At 37.7% G+C, this 21,772-nt stretch overlaps 1 protein-coding gene across 1 annotated transcript in view; it reads right to left on the reverse strand.

The window, feature by feature from the left end:
* Window positions 1-14,954, reverse strand: part of iglon5 (IgLON family member 5) — a 138,822-nt gene extending 123,868 nt beyond the window's left edge. Inside the window, exon 1 of the mRNA XM_055047146.1 lies at window positions 14,288-14,954. Coding sequence (XP_054903121.1) covers window positions 14,288-14,348 — 61 coding nt within the window. The 5' untranslated portion in view covers window positions 14,349-14,954. The remainder of the gene's footprint in view (window positions 1-14,287) is intronic.
* Between the last annotated feature and the right edge of the window lie 6,818 nt (window positions 14,955-21,772).

Consider the following 21,772-nt stretch of genomic DNA (forward strand, 5'->3'; position numbering starts at 1 on the left):
ATCTGCTTCATGGAGTTGTTGACAGGAAACACTGATGCTGCTTTTTTTTTCTCTCTTTTTTGGTCTGTGCAAAGAAAGTTGTACAAAACCACTGGATATTGAGGTAGAAGTAGTCATGGCAACAATGCCCTTAGCAATTATAATTACAAGAGCAACAAAGTTAGTGCTGTCAGTGCCAATTTTGATATGGATGAAGTGGCTTTTAGCCCGAGTCGGCATGGCCTGAGGAAAGCCAGGAGGGGGAGAAACACTGTGGATAACTTTTCTCCCAACTGATATGTATGCTTGGATTGAATCACCTTTTTATAAAGTGCCTTGAGGGGACATGTGTTCTGAATTGGTCCAATGGACATAAACTGAATTGAACTGAACTTAAGTCAATGGGGAGTAGAGTGCCCTTGTCTACATAATAAGCAGTGTAAGAAAATATGGCTGCAGCCTTTGAATGACAGTGAAGTTGATATAGAGATAAAATAAAGTGTAATTACATTTGGCCAGTGCTATTTACAAATTTGGTTATTTAGGTTGGTCGAACTTATTTGACCAGTCTTTTTTATTCTACACTTTTGTTCTAGTTTTGGATGTTTTTAGATTGAGTCAAACATGAAAACCATGAGAAGCACAAATTTTTACACTGATTCAAAGGTTGGCTGAAAAAAATGTTTTCTCCTCTGCAAAAGGAAAAAGATTTAAAGAATGATTAAAATTTCAACACAGCAAAGGGAGGTTTGTCCTCGAACGCAGCACATGGGACAGATAAAACACACATGAATACAAGACTGAATCCTTTCACCAGACATGGCCTGCATTAGCGCCTGAGCTTTTTCCATTGATTTGCTGGAGAGTGCCTTGTCTATTGGTAATGAGGACAGGGAGAAAAGCAAGACCCTCGTCCCTCCAGGCTCCCTCGGGAATAGCCGCCCGCACTAATCTGAATTGTGTTTCGAATGATCCTAACTCCCCGGCACTAAAAAAGAAGACCAGAAGAATGAGGAATAGAGGAAAGAAAATCACACAGAGGTCTCTGTCCAGTAGAATTCACTCCTCCAAAGTGTATGCAACGTCCGGCACATCGCCAAAAAATGAAACATCTCTTTTCTTGTTCTATTCTTCTGTCTGTAGACTATCTTCATCTGCAGAGTAAACCTAAGCTTTGGAAAACAAAGAAAAGAATCTATGTTTAATTTAGTAGGAAGGCACTTAGAAGTAAATTCATGGAAGTATTTTTTTAAACCACTTAAAACAGGAACATTTTTAGATAAAATTAAAAAACCGTGATGCCATGCACTCTAACAAGGTTTCCAGGACCTTTAGAGAAACAGTCTCACAGCATTACACTTCCTCTACCATGTTTAACAAGGGGCATGAGGTTCTTTTCCACACATTTATCTTGTTTTACAAACCAGAAGCATCTGTAATACTGGTTGCCTCACATCTCAGTATTCGTCTCGTCTGACTAAAGTACACAGTTTCAGTGAAAACAACACCGACTTCAAGCAAACTCTACTTATTCACATTTATGAATGTAGGACAGAAAACATCTATCTTTGATATAGCATGCGAAAGTTAGGAAGTGCCATGTCTCGCTACAGATCTTTCACAGTAAACTTTGAACATTCGCAAACCTTTCTGTCATCCTTTCTGCAGTTTATAAGACAAACATATATACTGTTCTGATCCTTTTCAGTCAGAAATTTGTTGCAATTTTATGATGTTTGAAGTGTGACACATTCTGTTGTAATTAAACAGCATGTCTTGTTTTTACTATTTTAATGATGGAAACAGCAAATTGGTTTTTGTGTCACATTGCATTACTGAATAGATTAACTGAGAGCAAAGGTTGCATGTCTGTAATGTTTTTAGTGGGATATTGTCTAATGCAATATAAAAAAAAATATTATAAGGCTTTTCACACATTTTGAAATATGGTGTATGCTATTCTTGAAGATGTTCTGCTTCTCTTTTGTTTCGCTCAAAGAGTGAGCTTGTGCTGCGTTACATCCTGTATATTGACTTACATTTTTATAAATAAATGTAAAACAGGAATTGCACGTTTTATGAAATTGCAATCTTAATTGATGTGAGCTTTCTGCGGAAAAATAACAAAATTACTTCTTAAAAGAAGAGGGTTGAATCTTTCGAACAACTTTAAAGAAGTTTAATATTTTGACAAAAATAGTATAGCAAATTTCTGGAATGCAGAAATCTAATTTTGGTGCAGATCACAGAGAAATATCCTGACTTCATTCATGACAGCTTATGTCATATTATCAAAATACAGTGGTTTAGTGCATTTTTATTGAACTCGATTTAGTTTTTGTTTTTTGTTTTGTTTGTTTTTTGCATTTTTTGGCTTGTGGTAATCAAATTCTCTTTTTAAAAAATTATTTCTGGCAAACCAACATCACTGGGGCTTAGTGTTTCAATACTTTGTGTGTAATCGTTACTAGCTTCAAACTGTCAGCAGGTAGTTTTCAGAGCAAAAGAGGTAAAGTTTCACCTTATCAATAATTCACAGAGTAAGATTTTTTTTGTCTTAAATTTTTAGGTCGATTAATACTACCATAGACATTCACTTACTATTGAATTTCCACTGATTTACCGCTTACAGCTTCAGAGGAAATTGGTGCAATTCATATTCCCCGTAGCCCAAATAAATTATTATTCAGTGTGTATGTAGGCAAAAGTATGATGTTCTGTCTCAGACTGTGTGCGTCTGTTTTATATGAGGTGGCTGAGGCATTTCTTATTGCTTCCTTGACAAGAATTAGTTTTTCCTCATGAAATATCCATCCCTCATCATTAATAATAGATTATAATTTTCGGTTTGCAATAGTAAGAGCACTCAAACAATGTTTGTAGTCATGCCAAAAATCCGTACAGATCTTTTTGCTGAACGTAACAGACAGGAAGGACGAAAGAAGGTCGTAACAAGACAACAGTCTAATTTAATTGGGCTAAATTTCTAGAGGTCTAAATATCAAGCCAACTTTATTAGACTTAGCATTGCCCGTAGAACAAGTCATGGCATTCCTGAAGATTATTTGCTCAGGATAAAATTTACTCAGATCAGGCATGAGCATGTTAACCAGACTTCATTCAATGAGAGAACATTGTAATTCATCCATCTAATCTTATATTATCAGTACATGTTCGAGTCAAATGTCAGAGCAATTTCAAGTCTTTAGGAAACGCTACTGATTTCAGCGTTATAAAACCACATGATTTGGACAATGTATTGCATTAAGATGATTTTTAAGTGCCAACAGTTTTCTGCAAGACTGCTGCATAGCCTGCTACTCCCAGGGAAAATGATCGCCGAGAGGAAAACCAATAATCAGCCCAATCCAAGCAGTTAGCCCCACCATGCATGCACCTGCAGCACAGCCTGTACCATCAGCATTACTCCTGCCAACTCCCAGAGGGAAGAGGTAAAAAAAAAATCCAAGATCACTTGGCAGTCTAAAAGAGAGGTCATTCCAGACTGCATGCAGCAACAATCTACTGCCAAATTACAGACTTTAGAGTGAAACATTCAAAATGTGGAATTTACTCAAGAGTGGCAAATACACACAAAAACCATTCAAGTAGAAAACAAAACAGAAATATACACAAATTCATACCAGTTACAGTTCTGCAGAACATCAATGTTGTTGCATTGCCAATCGAATTGGCAATGCAGGTTGTGCAACATCCATTGATTACACTAAAATCTGTGAAAAGTTGTTTTGTTCCAGTTGTGTCATCAGCACAAACACATACGAAGCTAAAAGTCAGGCAGGATGGATGAATGTTCTCCAACTCTGCACAAGATTCCTTTACTTTTCCTTATACCTTTCTCCATATATCATAACTACTAGCAAGTGTTTTATTATTCTTCATGTGTCATCACTGACATCTGAATAATAACTGACATTATTCTTCATATAACTGAATATGACAGTGACATAATAAGTCATTGCTAAGCTCCTAAACCCAATGCATGAAGCTCGATTGGAGCGGTCATCAAAACCAACTAAAGGAATCTCAGCGGTATGAAGACAGTGTTCCTGCTGCCTATTATGCACAGAGGCATTGTGGATAACCATCCTGAGGGGATTTTAACCTGTGACCTCTCACTCTCTGTTCTAGTCCGATAGCTGCTAACACCATAAGATGTTGAGGGCAGAGTTCAGCTTTAGCTTGACATATCACAGGGCCACTGGCTTATTGGTTATTTATCTCTGTCAAATAAATAAGTAGAAAACCTTACGACTGCTTACTAAAATCCTTTTAGGAGGATATAATATACTTCTTTGGAATATGTACAAAAAATGCTACAATGAATGTATGAATATATGTTTTTAAAGAAAATATTTTTAGAATGTTGGTTTGGAGAATGACAGGATGGAAGAATAAACGTTTTGTTGTTTTACTATATTTGTCATTTAACTGACCAGACTTGCCTGTCTAAGTTTTTCATTTTGTTGCATCTTCCTTTTTCTGCATTGAATTGCTTATCACAAATCTGCTTAGGTTCCATATCGGATGTTTTTTGTTTAAAGTATGCATCCAGCTAAATTGTCCACTGTGACCAAGAAGAAGTAAAGCTTTTATTTATTTATTTTTTAATTTTGCCTTTTTCTGATGTGTTTCTGTGACTTCCCGAAATTCGATACAGACTCTGCCAAAGGTTGCCAACTCTACTGCTATTCCTTGTACTGCATTCGAAAGACCAAAGTCGAGGTGCAATAGCCACTTCACACCTGAATGATTTAAAACTGATAATTGAAGTGATTTTGCACAATCTTTGGTGTGTAACAGAGACTCGTTTCAAGAATCTTTGGTGAGTTTACAAAATCTTATCCCTATGTAAAAAGGAGCAAATCATAAGTTTGCTCTCTTTTTCTGTCACACTGACCTGAATACTTTACTACTCAAGAGTTGCACAGTAACATCAAACCAATGTCATTGTATCTGTTTGTGTTTAATATACAAATTATGAAAAATTCTGAAAAAACATCCAATGAAACAGGAAACAATAGCTCAGTATAGATGATTAAAAACACTTAAATTTTCAGGCCCCGATCTGACTTTATTAAATTTAATGTTTTCATTTCAAAGGACTAAACTCATAAGCATCCAAACATTGTTCAACCCCAAAGTACATTTTAAAGGTTAATACATTTAAAAGATTAAAATGGTGGGATGTTTTTGCTTTGTTCCATCAATGAAGTTCTCGCTGAAATAATGGTGCTCAACTACTTTTAGTTGTTCTAACTTGATAGATTAAATTGTGAAACACATGAATCCTGCCAACCTTTATGTAGAAATGTGCTTTATTTAACTTTAATTTCATATTAATCCCCGAGGCAGTTCCCATCATTAAGGTAATTGAAGTGTCTTCTTTTTTCTTTGTGTCGAACCCCATAAAACATGCATATATCACTTAGCACACGAGACGAAATGCTAAAATTACTCAGTTTATTGCAGCCATCTGAGGCAATGAGTATCAAAGCGCTGCACCCCTCACGTTTTGCTGCAACTGCCAGTCAGCTGACTTAAAGAAGGTTTCTACATTTTCTCCTTGCTAAAAAAGAAACAAATGTACTGTTTTGAAATTGCACTCCACATAAGCCAGCTACCTCAAATAATCAGCTAATGTCAAGTTGGAATAGTTATGTTACTCTTTGAAGAACAGATAAGGAAATCACTTCTAAATTTAGATGGTGGGTTCTCTCCGTGTTCTCCGGCTTGCTCCCACAAACCTGACAGTCCAAAAACATGACTGTCAGGTTAATTGGTCTCTCTAAATTCCCCCTAGGTGTGAATGTGTGTGTGTGCGTGGGTGTGTGTCCTGTCTGTCTCTGTGATGCCCTGCGACAGACTGGCGACCTGTCCAGGGTGTATCTCGCCTGGAATGTTAGCTGAAGAAAGGCACCAGCACCCCTCCCAACACCATTAGGAACAAGGGTGTTAGAAAATAGATGGATGGATTTAGATGGTGTTTATTATAAGTCTTAAAATTGTATTAAGTATTATGATAAATAATTTTTGCAATTGTAACAGTTGCCTTTCTTATTTTACATGTGATTACACTGTGTTCCAAATGATCATGCAAATTGGATTTAAGTGTTATAAAGATTTTTTTTTTTTTGTGCTATTAAATTTATAGATGGTATTGTGTGTCAGGACTCTTTTAATCACTAAAATTAATTTCAGAGAGCTGGGTTGATTAGTTTGTCTGGTGAGCTCAATTAAAGAAAATCTACTTTAGAAGGATGTTCCACATTATTAAGCAGGCCACAGGTTTCAAGCAATATGGGAAAGAGGATCTCTCTGCTGACAAAAATCATCAGATAGTATAATGCTGAATGAGAAGGTATGAAAACATTTAATGAAATTATATTTAATGAAAACTTACGCATTATCGTACTGTGTACGATAATGTACTGTACTGTGTACTGTGAAGAGATTTGTGGCTGATTCAGAACAAAAATGGATTTGTTCAGATAAAGGAATAATGAGGAAGGTTTCTGTTAGACAAATTCATCGGATTAAGAGAGCAGCTTCAGAGTCCCTGAAGGTGTGAAAATGACCTCAGCAAAGTATATGGGCTTTCTGACTGATAACTTTCTTTCATGGTTCAAAAAGCCGTACCTTCAGTATCAAAATCATCTTCATGCATGACAATGCACCATCTGGAACCCATGTTGCAAGGAATACCACTGTGTCATTGGCTGCTGTGGCCATAAAAGGAGAGAAACCCATAGTGTGTCACCTTCCTCCTCTGACCTCAAACCTATTGAGAACCTTTGGAGTTTCCTCAAGCAGAAGATCTGAGGGTGGGATGCAGTTCATATCAAAACAGCAGCTCTGGGAAGGTTTTCTGACATCCTGCAAAGAAATTCAAGCAGAAACTTTCCACAAACACACAAGTTCAATGGATGCAAGAATTGTGCAGGTGATACCAACGAAGGGGTCCTATGATAACATGTAATGGATGCAAGAAGTTTTATGACTCCACGTTACTTTTACTGTTAAGATGTTTTTGATTGAAATAGCTTTTGATTTTAGTACATGTGACCTTTAATGCTGCACATTCAAAGAATGATGGTTTTCAGTTCTTTATAATTATAAAATGTTTAGAAAATCTGCTGTGCATAATAATTTGGAAAAGTGCATATTGAGTTTTTATTTTTTATTTTTGAAGAAATACTCTTCTCATTGGGAGCTTTGTTCAGTAAAATTTGATTTGTCCTGTAATAGTTCATGACTTGAAAATTATACTGACCATCATTTGCATTGACTATTTAAGAAAATCAGAGAAAATAGCACTTGCATAATAATTTGGAACACAGTATATGTCATATTATATTTTTTTGCTAACAGTTTGTGAAAACACTGTGGTATTACTCAAGGTTTACACATCGTCTCTTACAAGCTTGTGGCAAAAATATCCCATCTATCCTCATACAAAGAGTATGTACAGAAAAGTATCAAAGTTTTCTGATCCCTGAACACAGTAATAAAACCTTAACATTGATTCCAGGCTTTCATTGAGCTTTGATGTCATTTTTACTAAATCCTAGGTCACCAATTTCTAGACTGTCAAGATCCAGACCCAAACGCCACACTCAGATCCAGATCTGCTCTGAGACTTCAGTGAAATATTTTTTAGGGTAATCCATTCAAAGCGACTCAGCTTTTTCAGTCGCAGCAGAGCGATTTTTGAGGATGACAGGAGAACCCTTGAAGCTGTCTGCTCAGGCACACAAGCCGATTCAGAGAGCAAGACACACAAGACTGATGCTAAAACTGAGTTAAAAATTTAGGGGGAAAAAAATAACATATATATATTTCTTTATTATTATTCAGACCGCAAATGTGTTCTTTCTATGAAGAGTTTAAACCTTGTGTGCCTCATATGTTCAAAGACAAGTGATCAGGGTCACTGAATAATCATACCCACTATATCCTGAGCTGAATGCAGTGCTTTGTAAAGTATGCATATCTTAAACTTTTTCACATATGGCCACATGACAGTATTAAACTTAAATGTATTTTACCAACATGTCAATCAATAAACATTCTAGTTCATAATACTGTAGTAGAAAAGGTTAGTCAAGATGTTTTACTCCCAAAATCCGAAAGGTGTGGTTTCCATATGTATTCAGTCAATAGTAACCTCTGCCAAAGTTTCTAGTGTTTTGTAGCTTCTAACAGATTTTCTTCCAGAATTAGCCCTCCAATATTTTTCTCTTACACTTATCGTCTTCTCTATATCTTATATAGAAAAACCTTCCCACAACATGATACAGAAAACATGTTTCAACTTTAAGATGACGTGCAGAAGGAATCTTACCTGAACAAACATGCTGCACCTTTAATTTGTTTTCCACTACAATTATTTACTAGAGATTTAAAAAAAAAGCATGGAAATCATATTCTGCCCCTTCCGCTTTACAAATATGGACTATTGTGTGTTGATCAAATTAAATATTAAACTAAAGTTTCTGGTTGAAATGTGACAAAATAGGAAAAAGTGAATGAATATTTTTACTACCTAATCTGAGAGGTGTCATAAAATGCAGAAAATATGCACTAACAGCTAAGCAGCAACCTTAAAACTTGTGCCAATATAAATTTTGACAATCTCAGGGATTGTTAAAGAGTGCATGACTGTAGTAGCATATTTGTATTAGAAAATGCCTTTTTAAATGGCATCTTGAGTCTGTCTTCCTCACAACTCACAAGTTCAATGGATGCAAGAAGTTTCATGTCAGGACATGAAACATCCACGAACACATTTACTTTTACTGTTTTCATAGAATTAATTGCACATGTAGTTGGTTCAGCATTGTTGTTATTTAGAAAAGATGCGTCAACATCAGAATCTGAGGGAAGTAAACAAATTCACCTTAAAGGCAGCAAATTTGGCACACCATCACACGACAACAGAGAAAAAGAAGGAGACAAAAAAAAAAAGAAACCTTTGGGAGAATTTCCAGACCATAGGCCCTCTCAGGTCTGGTTATACCTTCCACCCTTGTCCCCGAGGCTCTTCACAACCAATCATAGCCCTCTCACTTGAACACTAGCAGATAAATAAAATCTGCCAAACCAGCAGAGCATTTCTAAGCCAAACATGGAGAACAACAGCTCACAGAAACCGCGGATTTCAAAGGGAGGGAGAAAAACCAGAAGCCCCTCCAGAATAGGAGCGTGAGGCATCTGTTGATGCTGGCAACTCTGTTCTCTTCATCTCCAAGCCAAGACTGTTGATCCAGTGGAGGACTTGTGTGTGTGTGTTTATGCATTCATGTGTGTTTGAGCATTCAGGATGAAGAGGGATGTCTATGTGCTAACATTTGCAATGCGCATTGACCCCACTTGGCCTCCATATGTTGCTGAAACAAGAAGGATGGTGGGGTACAAAACGACCTCTCATGTTTTCACCTGCGTTCCTACCTTCTACACTTCCTCTTACCGAAGCTTCCAGTATGCTGCGAGGAAAACCCGTCTGTTGCACTGGTTCAGTACAATATATGTAATATGATCTCTGCATATGTCATTGTGAAACTGACATTTAAGGGCATGAACAAGGAAAAAGAAGTTCATTATAAAATTAGAACTAAAATAAAATTATCTGATTGAATTTACATTTTTTTTAAAACCAAGACTAAGTGGACTTAATTGAGGGCGTCGACTTCTTCCTGTCTATTTGAAGAGAATATTATTAATTATTTGCAATCCAGTAATTCAATGCCAAAAAAAAAAAAATACACATCATCATCATTTCACCTACCAACTGTTTTTATGAAAAACTGCCCCCAAAAAAAATCTACAGCATCCTGCATCCAAAATGGTCCGAAAATTTCATCTGTCCTCTATTGTCTTGGGGGGGGGGGTCCAAAGAACCATTTTAAATTTCATCCCACTTCCTCTTCAACTTCTAATATCAAATAAATTAAAGATGTCAATTCATAAATCACACTTTTAAAGATGTTAGATTATTATAGGATATTGTTATTTCCAGTATGGACGACAATGGTTTACTAAAATTTAAAAACAATTTCCAATTCTTTAAATGCATTTTTTTTTTTTTTCGGTTGTGGCAGACTTAATAAAAAGGATCAGAAGACGGAAATGAACACTACAAGCTGACTGCAAAACAAAGCAGAGACAGGCGCATGCTGTTCACAATAAATAAAACTAAATTCAGAGGTCCAAATGTAATATTTTGGTTGTTATCTAGCAGCAACAAAATGTAAACTTCTGGGTATGATAATGTCTAAATAGAGATCAGTTGCTTGCTGGGGTCTTTCTTTAAAGGAGCTATTACTTTATTTTTTTGCCTTGCAAAAGAATTGCAAGGCAGCAAACTGGTAAACTCCTAACTACTTTAAGTGGAAAACACAAAGCTGGAGAAATTATCTTGTTTGAAGATCCTAATTTAGAATTTAAACAAGTGAACCCTCTTAACCCAGCTGCTGATCAAAAGCAACAAATCAGATCTTCAGAATCCAGGGGGAAACAACCACTAGGATCGCTAACCATAATTTAAAAAGTTAAGATAAATGTTACCCTGAGACACTTTCTACAATGAAATAAACTCTGAGGATTAATAAACTTTTAGTACAGAGATTCATTCTAGACCAAAATAAAACTGGCAGTGGTGGAAATTTATGTGTTCTGTTTTAGGGAGCATGAAATCATAACAAGATTTCTTTCACACTAAAGCTTTCATTTAACACGAACAGGCCCCATAGAACAGTGTTTCCCAACCCTGGTCCTCAAGATATGCTGCCCTGCATGTTTTTGGCGTTTCCCTGTCCAGGTGATTCCAATTGACAGATGTTTACTTAACTTTAATCAGCTGAACCAGGTGTAGTGAAGCAGGGAAACACCTAAAACATGCAGGGCACTGGGAAACACTTCCAAAGAAGAGGTCCACTATGATGCCAAGGACATTCCCCTTCTTGCTTTTTCCTGCCTTGTCTGCTATCTACCCTGTTGGAATCTTTGCATTTTGAACAAATTATCTTCTTACCTCCATTTTCTCCTGAATAAGCAATGGAATCATTAACTACATTAAATATTAAAGTATTCCACTACAACAGAAGTCTCTCTCTAATTGCATATGTATTTTTGTATGGAGATATTCCGGCTATGATGTCCAGTGCCTACTCTGATTTCAGTGATGAAACAGATTTTGAGTAATCACAAGCGGTGTGCGTGCAAAGAATGCACAGATATTTTGCCGTGAATTTCAGGAGGTGCTTGGCCATCCATCCAGATTAACCAAATTTTGTATTTCACATAATAAGGGCAAATAAATGAGAAAGAGAAAGGTATGATGGCATGCCAGGACCTGGATACCACATGCGTGGTGTGGTTTGTGCATTCACAGGCCAAGTCTGTGGGAAACCTTTGAATAGCTTAATGGTGTTTTGCAGCTCATAAAAATCCTCTGGCAGGCATGCCATTGTGCAGGTCTGAATCATATTTTACTGTTTGAGTGCATGTGCAAAATATGCACAACTCTTGTAAAGCTTTATGCTTTGAGAATGAGAGAATTAAATATTAAATAAACAGAATTCAGTGGAAATAGTTCTACAATACAGAGAAATGTGTCTTCTACATCATTACACCGTCAATAATAACTCATATACAATCTACTAAACAGTGTCGGTGAAGTATTTAGGCAATCACAGTGTGCACATGTCTCCTGAGGCCACAGATTTGAAGGATTGTTCTGCTCCTGCATGATTTATAAAGCATTGAGCTGCAGCCTTTTAACAGTTCTGTTCTTCCTTTATAATGCATGTTTTCCACCTTAAATAGATGGACATATGAAAGGCCTTAAAGCACCTTGCAGAAGAAGGCAGCATCCCTCTCAGAGATGGTTCTGATTCACATGTAAGGCAATGTGCTTACATCAGCGTCCAATCACTCCTCTGCTATGCCTGAGATGATTGATCGCACCTTCATATCGCAAAGAATGCCACAGGTTACAAATTCAGACAAATGATATCTGAAATGAGGCTCGCTTTTTGTCGTGGGGTTGCCTTGTGTGACACTGAAGCCTGCTGTGGTTTTGTGTGCTGTGTGTACGTCCTGCAGGGCTTTCCGTCTGCTGTGCCTGGGCTGGATACGGGGGAGCTTGCTGCAGGAAGCCAAGCATGACCGGCTGGGCTTTCATTGCCCGCAAGAAAGTCAGGAGCAGGAGGGTACAGGCCTGTCTGTATCTGCAGATTGTTAACCTCATATCTCATTGCACTGACACATCAATTATTGTTATTAAGCAGCCAGAGTAATTTATTTATATACTGATTTCCCACCAGACTAAAGCAGGACTAATTGAGACAGGTGTGAGGATTTGAGCTTGATGGGCCAAGGGAAATAATAGGATATGCTGAAAATGGTATATGCACAGCTCGTGAGTAGTGGGTCGCCCAGCTGTAAAGTGAGAACTTAGTGGATGATGATAAAGACGCACCAATAAGGCACAACGTTATGACCACCTCTCTAATTATGTGTTGCTCCTTTTTTTGCTTCCACAACAGCCCTGACTTTTAAATGTATGTATTTACTGCATTAGAGTCCCAAATGAATGCAGTGATTTCTGGCACAAAGATGTTAGCAGTAGATCCTTTAAGTCCTGCAAGCTGCATATAATGGAGGTTACATATGTTGAATTGAGATTAGGGAAATTTTAAATCCAATTCAACAGTCAAACTTTTCCCACCTAAAAGCAATCATGAAATATTTCTGATATGTTAAGGATATAGACATTAATGAAAATAATTTCCTTTTAAGGGTGTGCTCGGTCAATGCTTAGTTAGATGATATGGGTGAAAGAAAAATTCACATGGATCTAAACAAATATTGTCCACTGCATTAACTGTCCTTCCTCAAATTGTGTCTCTTTGTTCCAGGTGTTCCCTCAGGGATGGAATGCAAATGCATCATCCATGTGTTGAAAAATGAAGCGTCATTCATCAGACAAGGCCACACTTCATCCGCTGCTTCATGGTCTATGTCTGATACTCACGTGCCAACTGATTGCACTTTTGGAAATGGACACCCTGACTGGTCAGCAAACAAGCTGCACTGTAGATTTAGATGCCTTTTTTTTTTTTTTTTTTGTCAGAACCAGCTTTAACTTCTTCACTGAAGAAGTTAATTTGAGGCTCAGCAGCTACTTGTTGGAATTAATGTGAATTGATGTGTAACAGCCTACCCTGTTCACCACTGTTCCTTCTTTAGATCAGTAATGATTCTGACCTCTGCAAACCCTATAAGAGCTATAGATTTTGGAGATGCCCTAATCCAGTTGTCTGGCCACCACAATTTGACCCATGTTAAGAAGTAATTATGAATTCATTCATCTACCAATCCAGCCTGCCGTGTTTATGTTACCTATCCATAAATCTATGTATCAATCCATCCAACTATTCGTTCATTTACACAATTCTTGCACAAGGGTCACTGACAGAATTATTTGTATTCAGTACATTGGTCAACTTTAAAATAGGCAAAACTGACTAAAAACTCCAAAAATGTGAACTCTATAATATTGAGTATGAATGTGTAGGAACCCAGTTAAAATGCTAAGTGACCATCTTATCTCTTTTATAGGGGCAAGAAATTTTGGCGCATATTCTTAACGTGCGCTTGCCTCCCGATGAGCTGAATGAAAATGTTTTATGCCGGCATTAAAAAGAGAAAACCCAGGCAGTTCATGGTGGATCACTTCAGCATCCCAAAACCTCCCATCCATCTCGCATTCTTCCACGACCTTGGTTTGAGGAAAGAACAAAAACATTGTCTCTCTGCATTGCTCCGACCCGTACTCACATTAACTCCACGCAGCCTCCCCCGCCCCGCCTCCCTCCTGCACACAAAATGCGTCGTGCGCTTGGGGATGCCGCCGGCCCATTCAAGTCACGTAGTAAAGGAATGTTCACCGAGAACCGAGGGATAGGAGTCAATTCCTCCCCCTTCTGTAAACATCTCAACATGCATCAGTCGATGCCCACGCTAAGCCACGATGTCTACTAGTAGCTGCACACACTGCTCCGCGCTCACACGCACGCGCTCTGTGTGCATGCGTACAAACAGCATTTCTTCACATCTGTGTGTAAGCAAACAGAAAACAGCAGACACGCGTGATCCACATGCAGGCTTGGACCCCCAGCTTCTTCCTCTTCCTTCTCATCATCATCAGTATCCTCCCCCCCCCCCCCCTTCCCACAACCATTAACAGAATGTTAAAAAGCAAAAGCTCACTGAAGAAACTTACCTTTAGACAGAAGAACCAGGATCAAACCAGCCAATGTGTTCTGCAAAAGAGGGCAGCCCATGATGGAGTTCTGATTGATTTTCTGCTCAAATGTTGGGGTATTCCTTCGTTATGGAGCCGCTGCGGGAATTATGTGTGTGTAAAAACAACCCACTGGATGAATCTCAGCAGAAATAGTCCAACTCTTCTACATCCGACTTTTTTAATAAGTCCCGTCAGAGAGAGAGAAAGAGAGAGACAGCCAGCAAAGGATAGGAAAAAAAAGAATGAGTGAGATTTTCTTAAATGTCTCTGTCTGCCAGATAAAAAATGTAACAGCAGAAAGCCCAAATATCCCAGACAGACTTAGTTTGGCTCTCAGTGCCTTGAAGAACAGGCAGGATTTCTCTAAGAACGCATGAAAACTGAAAGGTAAACATTCACACCGTCCGATAATCTGATTTGATAATCTTTTTCTCAGAGAGCAGGATGGAGTCTGTGCGTCCTGGCCAAAAAAACTCAAGCCTCTCCGTTTGTGTCTCTGTTGGTATGCAGCGCGTCTCCTCGCTCCGCACTAAGCGCGTCGCAGAGAGCAGCGTTGAACGCGAGGCGCACAGCGCGCAGCTTGATTGGCAGCTCAAGGAGAGGCCGTCTCCCCCAATCGCTGGCCCCAAGGAAGGAGGCGGGATGTACGATTGCACCGATGTCCCGCAGAGAAAGGCAGAGCGAGGAGCCGAGCAGACCAATGGGAAGCGCGCGGTGGGCGGGGAGGATAGAGAGGCAAAGCGCGGCGCGGTGATAATGCAATGTGATTTATAGCCAGTTTGGTGTTGCTGCAGTACTCAGAGAAGGTAGTCCACTGGGGCGGGGGGACAGGCGGGCAGCCGTGATAACTACAGGGACAGAGGAGGAGGATGGAGTCAGGAGCAGGTGGAGTCCTCACATCAGTGGTCATGTTGTAGCAGTCGAGGCAGAACATTATGACCACCGTCATTAGTGTTTGACCTAAAAGATGAGGAACAATGATGTTATGTTTCTCTGGGATCTATGTATCTATGTATGTCAGCCACCAAAAACAAAAGCAATAATTATTAGGTTTCCAGCTTGAATTTAAGTTCATAATGTGAAGATTTATGTGGAGATTTTTCTGGTGAGGTGGAGGAAGCCATGGGAAAATGTCTGAGAGAAACTAAACAAACCTCCACCCGAAAGAAATTTAAAAGCCATCTATGGTGAGCTTAGTGTTTGTTTTTGTTGTATTTATTTATTTATTTTTTTTACATTATTCACCATGGAAATGAATGCCTGCTTATGACAAATATTATAATTTATAAAACTATTTTTTTTTGCAGCATTAGGGTGAAGCATGCAATTTCTGCTTCATATCTGACCAGCAATGACCAGCTCCTGCATTTCTCTAGAATACTAGTGGAATATATTAGCAAACTAAGCAGTAATTTAAAATGATCCATGAACATCAGCAGATTTTGTCTTTTTCTATCAGATAAACATCACACGCACAAGCAGCTACTGCGACAGTATGATGGTTTGGTTGTTGACCATCAACCAAACCGTGGTTTGGTTGATAGTTCATACAGTTACCACAGTATGAACTGTGGTAACTGTTCGTACCACAGTTATGTCAGTGGTATGAACTGTGTTTGTCCAACATCTTGTGTAGGAGATGCTCAGACCCAGCCTTCACAATTTGGCTCTTGTCAAACTCCCTCAAATCCTCTTGCCTGACAATTTGTTCCTCTTCTAGCACATCAACTTGGTGGACAAAATATTCCCTTGCTGCCTTACATAGTCCTTTGCTCTGACAGGTGCCATGACGAAACGATAATCCATGTTATTCACCTTAATTGTCAATGGTCATAATCCTTTTTTATAATTTATGCATGAAGTTCAACCTGACATGACTCAAATGTTGAATGTCAGCCATCCAAAGAAGGTGACTGGGAGAAAAACAATAGGATATCTTTAGCGTGCGAGCAGACTGACTTGTGTCTGTAATGATCTCATTCTAAAAGACGTCGACATAAACCCATTTGGGTAGACATCTCCAATTTATGCAGAAGTAGACAACTAATGAGCCATTTGTAGGCATGTTAGTCTCTTTTGTCTCTGCTGCATCTGGTGCTAATTACATAAGAGGCAGTTGCATTTAGGAAGGGGTCACAGTGAGCAGGTAATCTTATTTAAAAGCTTGACGTCAACCACCGACAGGAAAGTTTGCATGGCATATTTATGCTAAGATTACAAACACCTGAAAGCTCATTACAGTCATAAAACATCACATAGTTCTTGTTATTTAGCTCATATTGGCCTTTCTGTTCTATATACAGTATCCCTAAATAGGTTATTTCCATATTAAGTTTTTTTTTTCTTTTTTCCATTTTTGAGTGCTGCTTTGTTTTTATTCCCAGAATAGCCAATTAATGCTTTATAACTGCTGAGTACATAAGTAATACAGCAGTGCTGGCTGATTTATGTTGTTCAGACAAAATTAGAACAAATACAGTTGGGGATAAACAAAGTGCATCTCTGGCTCTGATGAAAGATGAATAGGCCAAGAAGAGGAATAGACCAATATTAATAAAACCAAGGACTGATTAGTGAGGTCGACAAATTGTGAATGATTGGTCCGGAAATTTATATTATTCCTTATAATTAGCTCTGATGCAGCAGAGAACATCTGAAGACACTCATTAGGGCACTAGTTATAACATAACTGTTTGCTTGTCCGATATAATATGAATGATCACTCCTGGTTAACCACAAATAAAGTTCAGCTGTTTTTTTCCTCAACATTTTCTGTGTCACACACAACACTGAGCCTCCAAAGAATTAGAAATAGTTCATTGTTGAATGATACCTGTCAGTGAAAGAGAGCAGAAGAATCTTTTAGGGTTTTAAATAGGGAAGGGAACACTTGTTTTCTCCACATATCTGGGATATGATGTGGGATGGAAGGACAAAAGCCTTTACATTATTAATAAATAAGTGTTCACACTTGAACTATTAAAACAGTTTTATTTTTGGTGAGGCAAAAAAAAAAAGTCAATCAATTTGTTTTTGCAATTGACCTTTACTGGTTGTAGTTTTTAAAATGTTTTGTTATCTATCTTGGTGTGATTTCTTGAAAGGACATGGAGACCTCACAGTGTTGTGAATTTGTTTTTTTTTCCCCTTCAGAACGTTCATCTGTATTTGCTTTCATTTTGCAAACCTTAATGTTTCAGGTCATCAAAATTATTTTTAAATATGTCAGCAAAATTTTAATTATATAAAAATCCTAATTAGAAGACTTTCAATTTATTAAGGTGAAAAAAAATTCCAAAAAATCTAGTCCTATTTGAAAAACTAACCCCACTCTTCTTAATGTCAATTCATTGTGATTAACTACATTTATACTTGCCGTTATTGGCAGATTTAATTCTATTGGGTTATCATTTTTGTATATCACTGGTGCAGTTTTTACACCTGTTTTTAAAAGTTCTATATAAAAAAAAATGACATTGACAGAACAGAAAATGTTGCTCTCAAAGAAATTCTTGAAGGATATTATCCAACCAACATTTTGTGATTTTAAATTCACTTGGACTTGGGTTATGCAGTAAGCAGTAATCAGAAGTACACCAGCAGGACCAACTACAAGTGCATAGACAAATTAAGGCTTTGAATATGAGGGGGTCCAGATGACAGTACCTGAAGTCCTTTGGGAATTTGGGATTCACTCAGATAATCTTTGCCTCAGATTTTTTCAGGACTTCACTATCTAAATGTGAGAAACAAACAAAATAAATAGTTTTATTTTTATTTTTCCAAAGCACTTTATATATCTGTTGTAAAGATGATTACAATATCAAATTTTTGTATTTATGAATGCAGAAAGGTGCTAATTTCAACAACAACAAAAAAAACATTATCTCAAGTAAAGATAGCAGGCCAGAGGGAAACCCTGTTTCAAAATTGGCTTAACTGCATGCTATTTCTTTAAACAAAACTCCAAGCACACTATGGTTTGCCTTTCCTCTAATCAGCATATCCTCCTCCCCCCTCTTTGTTTTCAGTACAAGTGTAGTTCAGTATTTCCACTGAAATGCTGCAGGACAGCTCCCACATTAACATAGAAATATTGGCTTGGTGTGACGCTGAGAACTGAGATCCAAACAAAAGATATGGTATTTGCACTTGGGCGGCTTTCATTAATGGCTCCCATTATTGCAATCAGTGATTCAGCTGGGCTCTGTTGTACTTGCAAATATTATTTATACACCTGTCATATGTCAGACTTTGTTTGTAATCTGTTGTTTTCCAGTTATTCTGCAAAAATAGAAACACCTGAAAAAATGTTGACACAAATTTGCATTTTGACTCCGATTTTTTACAAAAGGCAATTACCCTCAAACCTCACTGGCTCCCATCAAGCTGTGTGACAACCTGAGCACGATGAAAGCGAATGAGCAGACAGGAGGCAGTTCGCAAGTTAGGAAAGTCTGGTTTGAAGCAGTTTTTAAAAAATTATATTGAATTTTTACTACCTTGGCTTAAAATTAGGAGCAAGATATTTTCGGGCTCCTGACTGCTGTCCCCAAGCTTACAAAGTAAATATATATTTGTTTTTTTAATTATTTTTCTTAACTTTTGCAAGTTTTTGGCTTGAAGCACAATAGTGCTTATGTTCTAATGCCACAAAGGGGATATATAGTCCTCAACAAACACAGCTTTATGGAAATGTGCTCATAAATGTCCAGGAGGTTGCAGCATTTCCATAAAGTAGAAGAGTGAAATAGGAGTTTGGTGAAGAAGGGTAAATTTGGAAATAAATAGAGTGACAATATGTGATGGAGTGTTTGTGTGTTTTCTTCTGCATTCCTTTTTCTGGGTTAATTATTGTTAGAAAATGTTTTCCCACATTCAGTTGTTATTGCCATTATAATTGTTCTTTTCTTTGTGGATTTGGATTTAATTCTCTTAGACCAGGGTTTAGTTAGTTTCTCCTTGGTTTGTATTGTCTCCTTCTTTGTCTAGTTCAGGTTACTTTGAGTTCATTATTCATCATCCCTCAGTCTACCCATTTGCTCTCCTCCAGAGCAATATCTACTCCCTAATTAACTCACCTGCACAGAATGTAATTCACTTTTCCCTCAGCATGCAAGCTTATGCTGCATTCCAGTTGGGAAGCTGGAAAATACCAGCTTCCCATTTGGGAAGGGAAACAACCCTCCGATGTTGGATTTCCAGATGCGAAAGGGAAGCAACTCCAACTATGCCCAGTTGCAACTTGTGAGGCAGATTTTGTGTTACAATATGGCATCTCCTCACATAAATAGTGATAAACTATGATATAAACATGTTGACTTTATGAGACACACTTGTATAAATGTTATATGTTCTTCTCTAAATTGAACAAATAACTGGAACACAGCATCACTGGTTTTTATTGCTATATGCTGCTCAATCCTGTTATATTCTATTTTATGAAATTCTATTCCCCATCATATTTCCTCCATAGTACTGGTTTGTTTTTAAATTTAGTTAGTGACATTAACATCAGTTCATTTTTTTGACCATTGAACTTTCTAAAAGTTACTGTTTTGCATTGTCAGATTTATTTTTGCTCACCTTCTGTCTCAATTGCCTTCATTTGTGTCCTCCAAATCCACCAAACCCGTTTGTTACTAAAGGACGGGGGGAAGCAGACGAGGCCGTGCTGGATCATTACAGACAGCTGACAGGACAGCTTCTATATAAAGAAAATAGTACTGCTGAAAAAAGGCCCCCAAAAGCCCAGTTACTCACAGAAGAGGAGGAGAGATTTTGTAGAAATTGAGAACTTCGTCGTCTTCCATGGTAACATTAATTAGCGCTGCAGTGTCAGGGTGTAAACCTTTTCCACATTTCTTTTACCTTCAGCAGCAGTTTTTTAGTGAGGCTCTTTTTAACTGCACTGACCAATTATTGTAACCAAACTTCTGACTTAATCTTAGTGATATTTCAGAAATGTTACCCTATCAACATCTTTATGTGTCATTACTTCAGTGAATCACCATTTTCCAGCTATTTTTGAGCAAAGTTAATAAGCTACATGGTGTTGTCATAGTACAAGCTGAAAAGATGTAGAAGGCAAAAGTTTCTTCAGCTCCCTTGCTGTAAACACAGACTCAGAAAAATGTGGATTTGTTAACTAAAAATCAAATGTCAAGGTTTGGGTGTCTGTTGAAAAACAGTCACTATCTGTTATAAGAAGCAGCAAAAGTGATATTCAAAAATAAAAAAATGCAACAAAAAACAGTGATTATAGTTGGTGATTATAGTTTGTTAACCTAACAAACTATAATCACCAAACTATAATCATTATAGTTTGTTAACCTAACAAACTATAATCACCAAACTATAATCATTATAGTTTGTTAACCTAACAAACTATAATCACCAAACCAAAACCCCAAAGCTGTAAACAAGGTATTCATGATGTTAGGGTTAACACCTGTTAAACATACATTAACAAAGACAGAAAAGACAAAAGAGTTAGATTCTTTTTCACTCGCGAGGAGAACGGACAGAGATGTGCTTCAGTTACAATCTCCTACCGCTCTGAAGCACATTTTGTCTGCTCCTCTATTTTATTGTTTCTAGGATCCCTAATCACAAGGACGCTGTAGCTCTAAAGGGAGGGGGCAAACAGCTACAGCGTCAAATGTTATTCACTAACTAACACACAATCATTCTGTACTAGATAATGTCCTTCCAGGCACAAAGATTAATAAAATATGTAGTGATCTTAGCAATGATGGTTTTATTGGAGGCCAGCAACTCAAACGAAGCAGAGCTCTTCACCAAGAGGTAAACCTGCAGGAAGATTTTGTTTCTGCTCTCTGTCAGTGAGGCCTTCTGAGAAAAGAATCAGAGTAAATCAACAATACAAGAAACATTCTTAATTCTATAATGAGATTAACTTTAAGGAAAGCATCAATTAAAGATACATTATAAAGATCAATGAGAATAACAAATAATTGATTAATAATATCACAATTTCTCCAACATTTCCCCCCTGTTTATCAAATATTTGTTCTAATTCTCATATCCTTCCTAAACAGCCACTTCAAACAATTTTCAATTAGGAGTTAATATTTTTTCAAGAAAGCAAACATGTTTACACTCAAGGTTTATACTCAGTCCAAAACTTAGAATCAGGATACACATCAAAAGAGTCCTCATCAGAGCTTTCTCTGTCAGACTCAGGTTCTCTCGCCAATAAGGGATACATCGGCGTCATCTGGTTCCCCATGGGCTAAATTGCTGTAGTGATGAGACTATTAAACAAAGAACGCAGGCAAGGAATACAACAGCATCCACACAAGGTTAGAATGGCAGCAAAGACAGCCATCAACACTAAAGCAGAGGACACAAGGGTTCGGTTCTTTCCAAAAACATTCATCCAGTCGTCCCACCTGGAAGTATTCACTCCAGAGAACTCCTTCAGCTTACCATTAAGGG

This window comes from Poeciliopsis prolifica, unplaced genomic scaffold (assembly GCF_027474105.1).
Source record: "Poeciliopsis prolifica strain line A6 unplaced genomic scaffold, Auburn_PproV2 SCAFFOLD025, whole genome shotgun sequence".
In the NCBI taxonomy this organism is placed as follows: domain Eukaryota; kingdom Metazoa; phylum Chordata; class Actinopteri; order Cyprinodontiformes; family Poeciliidae; genus Poeciliopsis; species Poeciliopsis prolifica.